Genomic DNA, 15313 nt, shown 5'->3' with positions numbered 1-15313 from the left:
AGGAAAGGAGTTGCATATGTTCTTAGAGGGCCTTGAAATTGGTGACGGCTCTCTGCAGGATAATTTTGGACTATCTTTCAAAATTAAAAATGCACAACCCTTTGACCCAGCAAGTTCACCCCCAGGTGTTGATCCCGAAGACGTTAAGAGACGCTCTGCACCAAGCTGAATACCATAGAATGCTCACTGCATCCTGGTTTCTGAGAGCTGGGAACAGCTCCAGGTGGCCAGCAATGTGGGCTAGTTAGATAAATGATGGTATGTTTTCCTACGTGCAAGCATTACTGACGAAAAATACCCCCGCTTTAAGAAGCAGTCTACTACCTTGACAAAAGAGAAAGTTCAAGCGCTCCGGTGAATCTGCATCTGGTGAGGCCAGAAGCTGCAGGCTGGGACAGGGTGCAGCAAGGAGGGTTTGGAAGGCCAGCCAATGGAGCCACCAGAACCAAAGAGTGCGTCACTGCGAGAAATGGTCTCCAAAGGGGATGTGTGAACCAACAGCAAAACTGAATCGCTATTGATGCTGATTCCTCTCTTTGGAGCCAGGACTTGTCCTAGAGAGTGAGGCAGTGCTTAGCACAGGGGAGAAAGGCAGAATGGTGCAGTTAGCAGATAGCCGGGGTGGAAAATCAGAAAGACCCAAAGAGCACCACCACAATGCCCAAGCTCAGCTATTTTAATAAAGAGTTTTATTTTTACAGAATTCTTTTTTTTTTAAAGATTTTATTTATTTGAGGGAGAGAGAGAGAGAGAGCATGAGGAGGGGAAGGGGCAGAGGGAGAAGCAGACTCCCGGCTGAGCAGGAATACCCAGGACTCCAGGATCGTGACCTGAGCCGAAAGCAGCCAATCAACCAACCGAGCCACCCAGGCGCCCCTACACAATTCTTTAAAGAGCACCATGGAGTAGGAAAGCACACTAGCATGTCTTTTAGAGTACATCTCCAGTAACTGTAGGGGCTTAGGATGTCAGAGCAAAATCCATCTGGTTAATTATGCTAGTGTGAACCAGTTTTCATGATTAAAGTCAAGTTTATGTCAGAACGAGTAATTACTGAATTAGTTTCTCTAATATGAGTAAGCTCAAGTGTCACATTCCATATCCTCAAATTATGGTTTGGGAAAAATTATTGTTTCCATAAAGACATTACACAAGAATGAAGTTGGCGAACCAAAGGCTAAATATTTGGAAAAGATAAATATATAGTGATATTTGAAAAAGATTTTTGATATTTGATATTTAAAAAGATAGATATATATATCCAAAGTACATTGGGACACCTGGATGGCTTAGTTAGTTAAGCATCTGCCTTGGGCTCAGGTCATGGTCCCACGGTCCTGGGATCGAGTCCCACATCAGGCTCCTTGTTTGGCGGGGAGCCTGCTTCTCTCTCTGCCTGCTTCTCTCCCTGCTTGTTCTCTCTTTCTCTCTCTCTCTCTCTCTGACAAATAAATAAATAAAATCGTTAAACAAAGTACATTAAAAGGGGTGGTGCACCTGAGAATCTTGTGTAAATTCTATTAAAACTCAGTATTACAGTTCCCATAAAAGAGACAGATTGCAATACTTCATTCGGAGAGCATTGCACACCTATGTGCTCATACTTTTGCATTTTAAATGAGAGCTATGTCTCTTGCCCAGATTTAGTTCAAGGTATTGATTCATACTTAGTTCGATAGTTCTTAGAAGTTTGCTCTAAATATATTTTCTACCAATGAAAACATTTTCTCTTTTTTAAAAGCACAAATCAATAGATGCTTTCTTGGGTCCTATTATTGCTGTTTTTGTGATTCACCCGAGGTATCTATGGTCAGGAGTACATTATGGTCAGTACAGAAGGAGAGACTTTTCATTTTGCAATTAAAGCAGTTCTCACTGTGATTATTGTTTACATGCCTGTGTCCTCCTCCCTCCCCAACTCACACACCCACACACCCACGTATATATGGGCACGCACACACACCATCTTTGTAAACCTTGGGCCTTACCCTAACAAGTGCTCAATAAATATTTGTTGAATTAGTGATGAATTGCCCTTTGAGACACCATTTGTTGCCTACTCAATATCCATTCTTATCTCTGCCCTTCTTGTGAAGAAAACCTTGATTTGTTGGTGGTGGTGATAGGTGTCTCTCTCCCAAAGCAAGGGGATGAATTGTGATTAGTCTAAACCAGTGCTGGTAAGTTCATTCCCCTTGGCCAGTATTGCTCAAAGGGTGGCCATGTAATCCAGATGTAAATGAATTTTCTAAGTAGGCTTTCAGAAAATATTTTGCTTTCTCAATATGAAAGATCAGACTCAGTCGGGAAAACCCTTTGCCCATCCTCTTCTTCCTGACAAGAAAACATGAGATGCCCAGAGGCATCTTACCATCACTGGCACATGTGGACAAAAAGCCAACAAATCAAAAATGGCGGGAACTCGGAAAGATAAAAAGGACTTACGCCAGCATCACTGAGTGGCCACACTAACTCTGAGAGAAAAATTGCTTGTGCTACTCGGTGTTCAATAGTAGTAGCTGGGCATTCCACTTACTTAACAGCCAAAAGCATTCCTTACCGACACCACCCTAAATGTTTATCATTAAAGGACATAGAAGTACTTCAATATAGAGAAGCCATTTCTGGCTCTTCCCACTCTCTCATTTTGAGTATTCCATTAGTTGTTGACTTCACTGATTTTCCCTCTATAGTATGTCTTCCCCAAGTTTGCTTCTACATTAGTTTTCTGTTACTGCATAAAAATTACCACAAACTTAGCAGTCTGAAACGTCAATTCATTACCTCACAGTTCCTGTGGGTCAGGAGTCTAGGCACTGCTAAACTGAGTTTTCTGCTGAAGGTTTGACAAGGTTGAAATCAAGATGTCAGCTGGGCTGCCCACACAGTTCTAGCAAAATTCAATTCGTTGCAGTTGTAGGACTGGGGCCCCCATTTCCTTGTTGGTCATAAGCCAGGGGTTGCTTTCAGCTCCCAGAGGCCGCCCGCATCTCTTGCCCCCTTTCATCTTCAAGCCAGCAATGGGCAATTTCTCACACACCCAATCCCTCTCATGCTTCAAATCTCTGACTTCCTCTGTCTCTCTAGACCCAGATTTAAAGGGTTCATATGAGTAGGTCATGCCCACCTGGACAACCTCCCTATCTTAAGGTCAACTGATTTGCAACCTTAAAGACATCTGCAGATCCCTTCACAGCAGTACCTGGTTAGCATTTGATTGGATATTTTGGAGAAGGTGTGTGTACATCAGGGGCTGGGAATTCTGCCTGGCACACCTTCTGGAGGACAGAGACTGGCTGGGCCTTACACATATTTTTCAACTCCTTATCTTTCCTACCACAAGGTCCTTGTGATGTTTTCCCTCTGTCTGAAGTTCTGTTCAGATGAGTTTATTTCAGTGATTGCAGATTTCTGTCACATTCCTGAGGCACAAGTGTGTTTAATGGGCCATCTTTGCAGAGTGTTGGCGGTGATATATCCTTAGTGGATCTGATTCAGCAAGTCCAGAGTGAAGCCAGGAATCTGCATTTCTCCACAGCACCATTGGAGAGTTAGGAGGTGGGGGGTCCACAGACCACTGGAGAGAAACAGTTCTCGACACTATACGTGCCTTGAGGGGACAGCCCATTCTTTCCAGAGCTGCCAGGAGGCACCGATGACCCTAAGTATATAAATCCTTTGGCACATTATGGGAACGCAGTGACTGTCGATCTGTTTCTCAACTATGTGCACAATTTGTCATATAGAATGCATTCAATACATATCAGTTGAATGAAAACTTCAGGTGCATTAGTTAGGAATACTTTTAACTGCAAGACACAGAAAACCTGACTAAAGCCAGGGTTATTTTTTTACCCAACAAGCTGTTTGTAGGTACACCGTTGCTGACGCTGGTTCAGCAGCTAAATATCAGGGTTGTGGGCTGGTGTCTCTGTGATTTTCTCTTTTCTAAAGGATTAAAAAAAAAAAAGTTCTATTGGAATATAATTTACATACCAGAAAGTTCACCCATTGCAAGCATACAATTCATTGCCTTATAATATATTCACAGAGTCCTGCAACCATCACTGCAATCTAATTTTAGAACATTGTCATCATCCCCCAAAGAAATCCCATTAGTAGTCATTCCCCTCGTCTACTCTGCCCTCCAGTCCCAGCCAACCCCTGATCTACTGACTGTCTCTATAGATTTACCTATTCTGGGCACCTCCTCACAGCTATTTTGCAAGGTGTTCTTAGCTTCATGCATTTGGTACTGGGTGAGCCATTTGATATCTAAGAGCCAAACACTGATGTGTATTTTTAGCAACATGATTATTCTTCCTCCTGTATCTGCAGAAGCTGATCTCTTTGCCAATTCAAGGACCCGTTAGTTGACCAGCCTGCCATAGGAGCTCTGCTGCTGTCATCAGACACGGGTTTCTTCCTTTGGCTCATTTTTAGAGAAGCTATACCTTCTCCTAAAGCAACACAAGTCTTACCAAATAATATCCCCCCAAATAATAAATAATATTAGTAGATGATCTACTAATCTAATATTTGTCCACCTAAAGTTGGTACCATGAAGCTTTTCTTCATTTATATTTGTCCACCTAAAGTTGGTACCATGAAGCTTTTCTTCTTCATTTATATTTCTTTTTTTTTTTAATATTTTATTTGAGAGGGGGAGAGAGATTGAGCGCATACTCAGCACACGCACACAAGCAGGGGGAGAGAGAAGCAGACTCTCCGCTGAGCAGGGAGCCCAATGCCAGGACTCGGGGAGCATGACCTGAGCTGAAGGCAGGTGCTTAACCAACTGAGCCACGCAGGTGCCCCATTTATATTTTGAAATGAAGATATTCAGATCCAAATCATCTGAGAAAAAAAAAAGATCCTAATCCATTTTTTTTTTTTTTAAAGATTTTATTTATTTATTTGAGACAGAATGAGAGAGAGAGAGCACATGAGGGGGGGAGGGTCAGAGGGAGAAGCAGGCTCCCTGCCGAGCAGGGAGCCCGATGCGGGACTCGATCCAGGAACTCCAGGATCATGACCTGAGCCGAAGGCAGTCGCTTAACCAACTGAGCCACCCAGGCGCCCCAAGATCCTAATCCATTTTAATGGTGTCATGAACCCAGCATTTAACTTCTTGTATTAAAATAAACATACCCCGTGTATGTGACAAACATCCAGTGCTGCTAGCTTCTAAACATAATGGAATTCTTCTTTAAAATATTAAACCACTGCATGGAAACCTATAACTTCTTAAGATGACAACTGGTTTCACTTTCATTTTTTTAAGACAAATACAGGTAGTTCAATGTCTCTGCTAGCACTCAGTAGCTACATATTTTCTAGTTAATAAGTTAATATTTAGTAAATTACTTAGTAAGTTAATATTTAGTAAAATTTTGTCAGTCTGACCTCATAATTAAATTTAATAATCAGAAAAATATTTGAATTATTGCCTAGAATAAGATGGCTTGTTATTTTAACTTCATCCACACAAGGCCTCTTGCTGGCCCCCTCTGTAGATCATGATCAGCCATTTTTGTTAATCTCTTCCCTCAACCTGTGACCTAACTTCTCCCCTTCACATCACTCCCTGACTTCCTCCCACACCATTCTGTTTCTGCTTTTCTTTGTGCTGCACCTTCTGTCTTTTGTCTGATGTATCCTTCCCGGATTTCTATTTGTCAGCCTGACATCCCTGCAGAATGGACTAGTCCAATCCTGCCTTCCTCACCCTGTGCTAAAAGTTATTTACCATGCCAGTGCATAATGTTGGCCATCCAGGTGATTTCATAGGTAGCTGCTGGGAAAAGGGATTAAATGGGACACCCCCCCCCCCCCAATAGCAGCTTAGTGGAAAAGAAACTTGTTTTTCCCCTAAAGCACAGGATTGTTCATCAATGGTTAGGCCACTCATGAATTGATAATGCTAGTTAATAATGGATTAAAGTTCTATTTTATAGCAAGTCATTTAACCTTCCCAATTCTCAGTGTTCTCTTCTGTCAAGTAGAGTAGTAGGAACTTCTTCAAACTTCTCAGTTGCTGTGATAATTAGAGATAATGTTTATAAAGTGCCACCTTACACCATGGGTTCTCCTGGTTCTGGGGCCTTAGGACTCAGACCGGAACTATACCACTGGTTTTCCTGGCCCCAGCTGTAATCAGGAATCCACCCCTGGAATCGCAGGATCATGTGGTGAGTCATAAGAAGTGGGTGATTCATAGCAAGGCACCCAGAAGCTGCTGGCCAAACATCTGTCGTCTGTGGAACCTTCCACACTAGGCAGCCGATGCAACAGGAGCAAGACGACTCCCGCTTCAAATATCTCACCAGCAGCTCCCGCGGGAGGACTCTAAACTGGACCTCTGCCAGGGACCGTGAGTCTGGGAAATGTTGTTTTGAGGCCTCCAACCCTGTGGTAAAGGGAGAGCTTAGAAGGATTCTTTTTTTAAAAAAATCAGAGAAAAGACATGAATCTATAAGGTGAAATTATATTAACTTCAATAACCAAAAAATTGTTCTCCTTCTTCCTTCCACACAGCGAAGGCCAGCAAAGGCCCACGATTTTAGCTGTGAAGGTGCTAGCAGGGGCTGTGGGCACTCCTGGCCCTGGACTCTGGCTCTGGCACTTTCTCCTAGAAGCCCGCAAGATGTGGGTGATGTTTACTGTTCATAGGTCACATTCAGCTCTGCTACTCCCCGAAACTAGTCACCAAAGTGAAGGTTAACCGAGTCCAGAAAAGGAAGTTGACTATTTAACCCAGGCTCGGGAGAGGATTTCGCACCCACCAAAAAAAGGGGGGCAACTTCCTGTCTCTTATGAATTAAAAGCTCACGTGTGTGGAAGCAATCCGCCAACCAACTGAAAGAACTCTCCAGCATTCTTTCTACGATTCGACAAACTCGCAGCTACCAATGACCTCATTTCTACAAATGGTATTTACCCTGGTTCATAAGTTCCGTTCGTGACCAGAATGTGGATTGATGTCTCCACGGGTATTTGTTACCCAAGTCATATGCTGGTATTTTCCTGAGACATAACATCAACAATAAAAACCACTGGAGAAGCGGTTAGTACTTGAGACTCTCGAACTCACAGGTAACAAGCACTGTTCAGAGATCAAAGTGTGTTTGGTTGTTCCGTTTGCCTCCTGTCATTGCCCTCACTGACCATGAAAACAGCTCTTCTGCACCTCACGCCGGCCACACATGTCAGCATGAGGCCATTTTGCAGTATTCCAACAAAGCTCTGAATCTCACCTCACAGAGCGAATTAGCCCAATCACGACGTAGGGGAAGCTGAGTCAACGATAATGCAGATAGGAAAAAACTGGGGCATCTGGAGGAAACTCTATGATGCTCCAAAAAAAAGTAGGCTATGGAATGATATTCCCCATGGTTAAGGGGGTTATACCTGGGCTCAGAGAATTAAGAGAATTGACCGCAGACTAAATGAAAGGCCTGGATTTGAACGAGGGATATGCCAGATCACTCTGCCTCCCAGAATTACTGGCAATAGGAGAGGGAATTCAGTAAAGAAGGCTATTAGCAATGAGAAAGCATGATGAGCAAAATTATAAATTAGCACGCTGGCTAATTTTTCTGGGGAGATAAGTGTTATTTGAACAAGACAATATCCTTATTAAAATTGCCAACGTGTAAGCATACCCACAAGTGAAGTTCCACAAATGTCCAGATGGATGAAATTCAATCAGGGAAATTCAAATACAGGATCACTTACTGATTTGTTACCAGCTATGCTTAAGGAAGGCGAGAAGATTTGGGAGCCACGTTTATTACTAGATTTAATGACACAGCTGCCTGTCCTGTCTCTTCTACTGCATTCCAGATTCCTTCAGGTAAGGGATGGGGATCTCTTTTTGTATCAACCATTGAGAGACGGTATTCCAATGGACAGCATTGTTAATGAGCAGCATTGGCCTTCCTTGATTTACATGCAGTGATTGTAAACCCAGATGCTTCAGGGACCAAGCTAGCAATGAAATGAGCAATGAGGAAAGGATGCAAAATAATACAGAGTGAGGAGAACTGTAGAAAATCCCAGCATGGTGCCCCATCTAGAGAGAGCAGTAGATATTCAGCTCAGGTAAGCGTTGCCAACAATGAATCTGGGCCCAGTGATATCAGAGTTTCCAGTTTTTAAAGAGGGGCTAAAAATGTCTATTGTCCATACAATCATCTGATTTTTTTATTTGCTTTTTATTTTTTATTTTTTATTTTTTTTTTGAACTTGTAAGTCAGTTTCACTTTTTTTTTTAAGTTTTTATTTATTTATTTGACAGAGAGATACAAAGCGAGAGAAGGAACACAAGTCGGGGGAATGGGAGAGGGAGAAGCAGACTTCCCGCTGAGCAGGGAGCCCGATGTGGGGCTCAATCCCACGACTCTGGGATCATGACCTGAGCCAAAGGCAGACGCTTAACGACTGAGCCACCAAGGCACCTCCATCTGATTTTTTTAAAGGTTGGCAATTAAGTCCATTTTTAAGATCACGGCCAGATTCTGAAGGCTCTCGAACTCACTTCCTTAGCTCTGACTTTTTTCTGTAGACTGTGCTCAGGGAGCCTGTCTGCTGAAGCCGGGCTGTAGCCCTGATTCTGACAACCTATCCTGGCAAGCCGGAGGCTCGGGGCTTTTGGAGAGAGTGGGTGCTGGTCCTGTGTGCTCAGGCCGGTTCCAGATTGGTCACCTGCCCATTGTAGACATAGAAATACAGATGCTTGGGTTTAAAGGATCGTTATTAAGCTGCCCTCAACAATAAAGAACATTGAGAGCCTGAGGGATTCTATGTCCTCCCCATTTTCCCCCCTCACTGCCCAAGGTCCTTCTCTCTACAATATGACATATTAAATTACCCAATTGAAAACCCAAAAGCCTCTAGACCGCATGTTCAAAATTTTTTTATTGTCAATCAGGTGAGTGTGACAGGGGAATGGTTACCTGTGTGAGAAAGATGAGCTTGTGATATCTGGTGGTTTGTGGGCACTTTTCCATGATTGTCACCTCTTGGTATAATTACTCACAATAATCTCTTTTATATAAGTGTTTTAGAAACCACTTCTCTCACTAGCCAAGCCAGACCAGTTAGAAGAGGTTTTTGTTTTTGTTTTTTAAGATTCTATTTATTTGACAGAGAGAAAGAGAGAGAGCATGAGCAGGGGGAATGGCAGGCAGAGGGAGAGGGAGAAGCAGACTCCCTGCTGAGCAAGGAGCCCGATGTGGGGCTTGATCCCAGGATCCTGGGATCATGACCTGAGCTGAAGGCAGACGCTTAACCGACTGAGCCACCCAGGCACCCCAGTTAGAAGAGTTTTGAAAGAAAAACAAATCTTTTTAAATCACAAGAGTAATTCATGGCTATGAAAAACTGAAACAAATCCCAAGTGCATAGAGTAAAAACAGAAAGTTCCTGTTTGCTCCTCTCTAATGCCAGGAGGTGTACATTAGCACGTGGGTGTTTTTATCCCTGATCTTCTTCTGTTCTTTTGTATGTGCACACACAAGCACATGCACACACACACACAAATATGTATTTTGTGCATTTTAATATCTTAAGGGTAAATAGCAAAATGCTGCACATACTGTTCCATATTATCCTGGGACCTGCTTTGTTTATTAGACACTGTGTTGGAGGTGAGTATCTGTGAAGTTTTCCAACCAACTTTTATAAAGCTTGTAGATGATTCATGAATATATGCATGAAGTATAACTAAAAATGCTTTCCTTGGATTCAGAAGCTTATTTAGAGGCTTTAAAATTTTGATAACCAAGTGGGATATTTCTACCCAGATCTATGTAATACACAGTCTTAGAAAGTGTTATGTTAGCTGAATTTGTACATTGAATCGTATTATAAAATGTCCAGGAAACTGGTTATTGGAAATAATTCAACAATGAGTGATATACATAGGGGAAGTTCTTTAAGAATAAAAATGACCATCCCTAATATGCTACTTGTAAAGAGTCAAATACAGTTTTTTTTGTCTTATGTTGGAGCACTTAGTACATGAGCTTGACCAACCCCAGTGCAAGCCTGATGGAATTGGAAGAAATTACTTACTTTTCTTTATTTGATGTTTTGACATGTTTTATCAAAGCATAAGCCAAACAAAGAGAAGGACTGAAACCTCCTTGGTATGAAAGATCTCTCCCTTCCTTTGGATTCTATACGTAGGTATAGCATGCTAAAATTTACACTATTCCTCATAAAGTCTTCAAAATCCACCAAAACTTATTAGGAAAAAAAAAAAAGTATTTTTTATGATATGGCTTGATTCAACTGGATTCAAACCAAGAAGTCCTGACTGAAATCAAACTCTTAACCAATACTCATGCTTATGAGAGCATGTGCACGGGACCATTCTTCAAATATCTGCTGCAGGGGAAATCCAAGACCCTAGCCTTCTTCTTACTGGTTGCCCTCTTTCTGCCCTCCTGTTTGCAGGAACATCACCTGTAACTGTTTTCTTTTAAAGCAAGGTTTAAGCTGATATTTCTCCCAGGCCGAAAGGGTTTTTTCCCCTCCTAAGAGAATTTATGTTTGATGATTCGTTGAAAATATCCAAACAGAAAAAATGGTTTTCATTAGTTAGAAGAAAAGAGTAGCACCATGAACAACACAAGATGGGGTCTGTGCTTTATGGTTGGTTCAAAATGTTACTGAACCGGAGAGCCCACGGAGCCTAGGGCTTAGGTCAATTTATCAACAAATGCTATGTCTCTAGTCTGCTGAGGCTATTAATCATACTTTACATAGTGTACATACAAAGATATACATTAGCATTAAAAAAAACCCTGCCAGCAATCAAATTCATATGTAGCAGTTTGCAAATTCTGAAAGGGTGGTGTGCCAAAAGTTTGCTTGGATCTCAGAATGCATTACCCATATAAAGTGACTAGATTTCCAGCAAAGCCCAGGAAGCAATTTGATTCATTTTGAGGGGAAATATTATTGGTAGAGTCACTGAATTCCAGAATCTCTTAGGAAGCCCAGATGGTGTTGCCCTCTCCAACATCCCAGGGGGCTGGGGCGGGGTGGGGGTTTAGGGAGGCAGGGTGGGGACCGGTGGTTTCCATGGCAGCAAGAAGCGACCTCCAGCAGCAAGAGGTGGGTGGGACCATGGTGATGCCCTGCCAGGGGACAGAAAGGTGGGAAGCTGTTCAAGTCTGAGTCCGAGAGCCTCAGTTTCCGTGTTCTGTCAATTCCTGGATGTCTGAGTTGGCCTCTTCAGGCCATGAGTAATAGAAATGGGGAATCCAATACCAAGGATTTGTGGATGGCACAGGAAAGGACCTCACAATGACTGCAACAGACACCATCAAACTGCCTGGGCGGGGGGGGGGGGGGGTGTTGCTCGCCTTGCCTGCTTCCCTGCACACCTGTCTCGTGTCTTCCTCACCAGCACATGGCGGAGTTGTCTGCTCCATGTTGTAAGCTCTGGTTTCTAAGTTTTCTTCTCTTTCGTTCAGCAGATGCTGCCTGGGGTCTTGGAATCCAAATTCCCAAAGAGGAAGCATTTGGTGAGTCCCAATCGGGTCAAGTGTCCAGCCCAAGGCCAGCCGGCTCTGGCTCAGGGGGGCCAGGTCACATGGCCCAAACATGACTGCTGGCCTCCCCTCCAATTCATTCCTCTGCCTGCCCATGGGGAGCGAGCCTGGGCGCAGACCCTGCACAAAGTATCTAATACATTTTATAATTTGGGGAAAAAATCACATCTGAGAGCCTCACCTAAAATGGAGAGAAAACCACTTGCCTCTCAGAGTGGTAGAATTTACCTGCAACAATTTGAAAATGAGTTGTAAACTCTGAAAGCTCTAGAAACGGTGAGATTTTACTCCTAGTCTAGGTCACCTTTCACTGAATGAGTATATAGTGAGCACTTCGTTCACATGGGAACGCTTTCTAACACAAACACAAAGATAGTAAAGACAAATTCGGGGACTAGCATGCTAATGTAGTAACAGAGAGAGTATGTTTTGGAGTCACATTGGCCTGCACTGAATCCTCTTTCTGCCACTTATCAGTTGTGAGCTTTGGACACGTTTCTTCTCTCTGAGCCTCAATCTTCTCGTCTGTAAAGTGGGAGTATTACTCCTTATGACAGCCTACATGGCCCTATCGGATCTTGGTAGGGCAGGCTCCTTCCTTTTCTTCAGGTCTTTACACAAATATCCCTTCTCAGAGGTAACCTTCTTACCTAATATGCCTTCCCCCTTCCCAGCACCTTGCTCGGTACCACAGCACTTACCCCTCCCTAAAACTACATCTTACTTGATTTCTTATTAGCTATGCTCCCTACTGAAATATAAGTTTCATGATCCAAGGGCTCTGTTGTTGTTAAACTTATGTAGCCCCCAGCCTGAAACAGTGCCTCCTCTTAGTAAATGTACATACTGTCACACAGGGAGAACCCCACGCGACAACAGAGAGATTGGAGCGATACTCCCACAAGCCAAGGGCCACCAAGGATTGCCAGCAATCACCAGAAACAAGGAGAGAGGCACACCACAGATCCTCCCTGTGAATCCCCAAGAAGGAAACAACCCGGTCCACACCTTGATTTTCGACTTCTGGCCTCCAGAACTGGGAGGGGATAAATTTGTGTTGTCTGAAGCCATCCAGTTAATAGTCGTTGGTCACAGCAGACCTAGGAAACTAACACAGTACTTATTCAATCCATGGAGGTTATCATTATTTGTGTTAAGAATGTAGCTCTCACTACAATAACCTCAGTAGACAAGGCGAGCAGTCGTCATATAACTGCCTTTACCGGGATTCTTCACCGCTCTGAGAACACACCCACCCAGTTCACCTTGGGTTGGACAGGTTTTCCAGACCAGGTTTGGTCCCTTTCTCTACCCACATGGTCGTCCTGTGGGCTTCCAAAGGTACTCCAGGACCAGAATCAGCTCTGTCTGGCACCTTGGCCAACACTGGACTGGAGCTGCCTGAACATGACATCCAAGTCAAGAATAGCATTGTTTGGAAGCACCCCAAATGTTCATCAGTGGGTGACTGGTAAAATATAGCTTCTCTTCCACTGATACGGAACAATCTCTAATTATATCATAAGTAAGAGAAGCAAGACCAAGAACATTATGTAAAGAATGTGACCATTTGTATTCAAAAAAACAAACAGTAGATTCACATTTGCTTGTCTATGCAATGAAGTAAAATTCCACTTGAGAAAGTCCTTTAAGAAATCTGAATTACTGACATGGTCCTGTGATGACGCTCCCCCCCCACCCCACCCCCCACCCCCCGCCGCGCAGCTTCTCCCTGCCCCCACGTACCATTCATCCGATAGATAGCCAGCCTCCTCAGTCATTGTCTGGAAACACAGCTTTTCTCAGGTTCTTCATTTGCTTTCCAATGGCTTTTCATGACCTCAAACATCTACCACAAACTTTATAATCTGCCATTTGGGGCCCCCTGCTTACATAGGGACACAATTTCTCTTTCTCATGTCACTCCCTTACACAGTCCGGGAACTCTCCCCTCCAACCAAACACAAGTGCTCACTGACCCCAGACACAACAGCCATTTCTATTTTACTGAAGGGTTTTGACAAGAATGCGTGTTGACTTTTGTCACATGACTTTTCTGCATGTGTCCAAATGAGCCTGTCCAAGTTTCCCAGGGCTACAGTCACAAAGTACTACAAACTGGGTGGGTTCAAACAATAGAATTCTTTAACTCACAGTTCCGGAGGCTGGAAGCCTGAGATCTGGGTGTTGGCCGGGCTACCTCCTTCCCAAACCCCTTTGGGGAGTCCCTCCTTGCCTCTTGCTGGTTTCTTGTGGTTTGCCAGCCATCTTTGGCATTCCTTACAGCTGCGTAACTCCAATCTCTGCCTTCATCTTCAGTGGTGTTCTCCCTGTGTGCCTGTCTTCACAGGGCCATCTTCTTAGAAGCACACTCGTCACGTTGGATCAGGGGCCCACGCTACTCCAGTATGACCTCATCTTAACTAACTACACCTGCTGCGACCCTATTTCCAAATAAGGTCCCATTCTGAGGTACTGGGTGCTAAGACTTCAACATATCTTTTGGGGGGAAGAGACACAATTCAACATATATAACAAATCATATGACTTTTCTCCTTAGCACTATTAATACAATGGATCATATTGGTGGATTTTTTTTGTTATTTAACGAACCTTGTTCATGTTATGACTGGAACCAGTCTCACTTAGCCACAATACATTCTTTTTTAAATGGACTTTGGATTTCAGCTGTTGATATTTGATATTTGATATTTGATTTTTGAACCCTACTCACAAGTGAGAGTCTTCTGTTTTTTTCCTTTTGGTGCTCTTTCAGTTTTGAGATCAATATCATAATGGCTTTAATAACAGGAATTTTGAAAAATTCTTTCTTCCAGAATAAGTACCTTTGAGATTATCCATTCTTTAAAGGTTGGGTAGAATTTCCCTGTGAAACTATCTAGGCTAAGTTCTTTTTATGGGGGAGAATTTGAGCCCCTTTATCTCGGTCTGTGATAATTGCCGTGTTAGACATTCTTTACTGGGGCCAATTTTAGGTAAGTTGTTTCTTTCTAAAAAATTATCTATTACATCTGCATTTTCAGATCTGTTTGCACAGGGACATGGGAAGTACCCTCTAAAGACTTTTAAAATTTCCTCTGCTTTTGGTGATTATTTTTCCTTAGCATTTCTAATTTTAAGCTTTCATCTTTTTTCCTTTTATTCTTTCTTTGTCATACTAGTGGTTTTTCGATTTTGTTAATTTTTTCCAAAGACTCTTTTTGGATTTATTTATCAGTTTCATTGTTTTTCTCTTTTCCAACTTAATAATTTCTGCTTTCAGTTGTCTTTAAGGTGTCTGTAACTGGCAGATTTGTAAGGTAATTCTGATCCCAGATTTGAGAATTACAGCTGTGGTACATGTAGTTTTTTACTAGAAATTAGTCTTCTGATGCCCTAGGTCTTCCATTACACATGTTCTCATGTCATTGCACATTTTTTGTGTGTGTATGTGCATCTTATTTCTGCAACAGATGGAAGCTCTTTGAGGCCAAGGCTCTGTATCATATCTGTTTGGGACGATAAATATTGATATTGTGGAGATGAAGTTAGAAAGTCAATGTAGGTGTGAGAACCTATAGTAGGCAGCATCCAAAATGGCCCCTGGTAATCCATACATCCTACTATTCATGCTCATGTCTTATACCCTCTCCCGTTGAATGTGGGCTGGACCTACAGAATGGCTTCTAGTAAGTAGACCGTGACAAAGGTATTGGGGTGTGACCTCCAAGATCAGATCATAAAAGGTG

The 15313-nt window shown here is 42.9% G+C and overlaps 1 protein-coding gene across 3 annotated transcripts in view; it reads left to right on the top strand.

The window, feature by feature from the left end:
- Positions 1-15313, top strand: part of SGPP2 (sphingosine-1-phosphate phosphatase 2) — a 183717-nt gene that overhangs the window by 53528 nt on the left and 114876 nt on the right. For all 3 annotated transcript variants that reach the window (XM_032401290.1, XM_032401284.1, XM_032401294.1), the window contains one exon: positions 11490-11537. In XM_032401290.1, coding sequence (XP_032257181.1) covers positions 11490-11537 — 48 coding nt within the window. The remainder of the gene's footprint in view (positions 1-11489; positions 11538-15313) is intronic.

The sequence above is a fragment of the Phoca vitulina genome, unplaced genomic scaffold (assembly GCF_004348235.1).
Source record: "Phoca vitulina isolate PV1807 unplaced genomic scaffold, GSC_HSeal_1.0 scaffold1, whole genome shotgun sequence".
Classification (NCBI taxonomy): domain Eukaryota; kingdom Metazoa; phylum Chordata; class Mammalia; order Carnivora; family Phocidae; genus Phoca; species Phoca vitulina.
The sequence above is the reverse complement of the archived record's forward strand: the minus strand, read 5'-3'. Positions and strand labels throughout refer to the sequence as shown.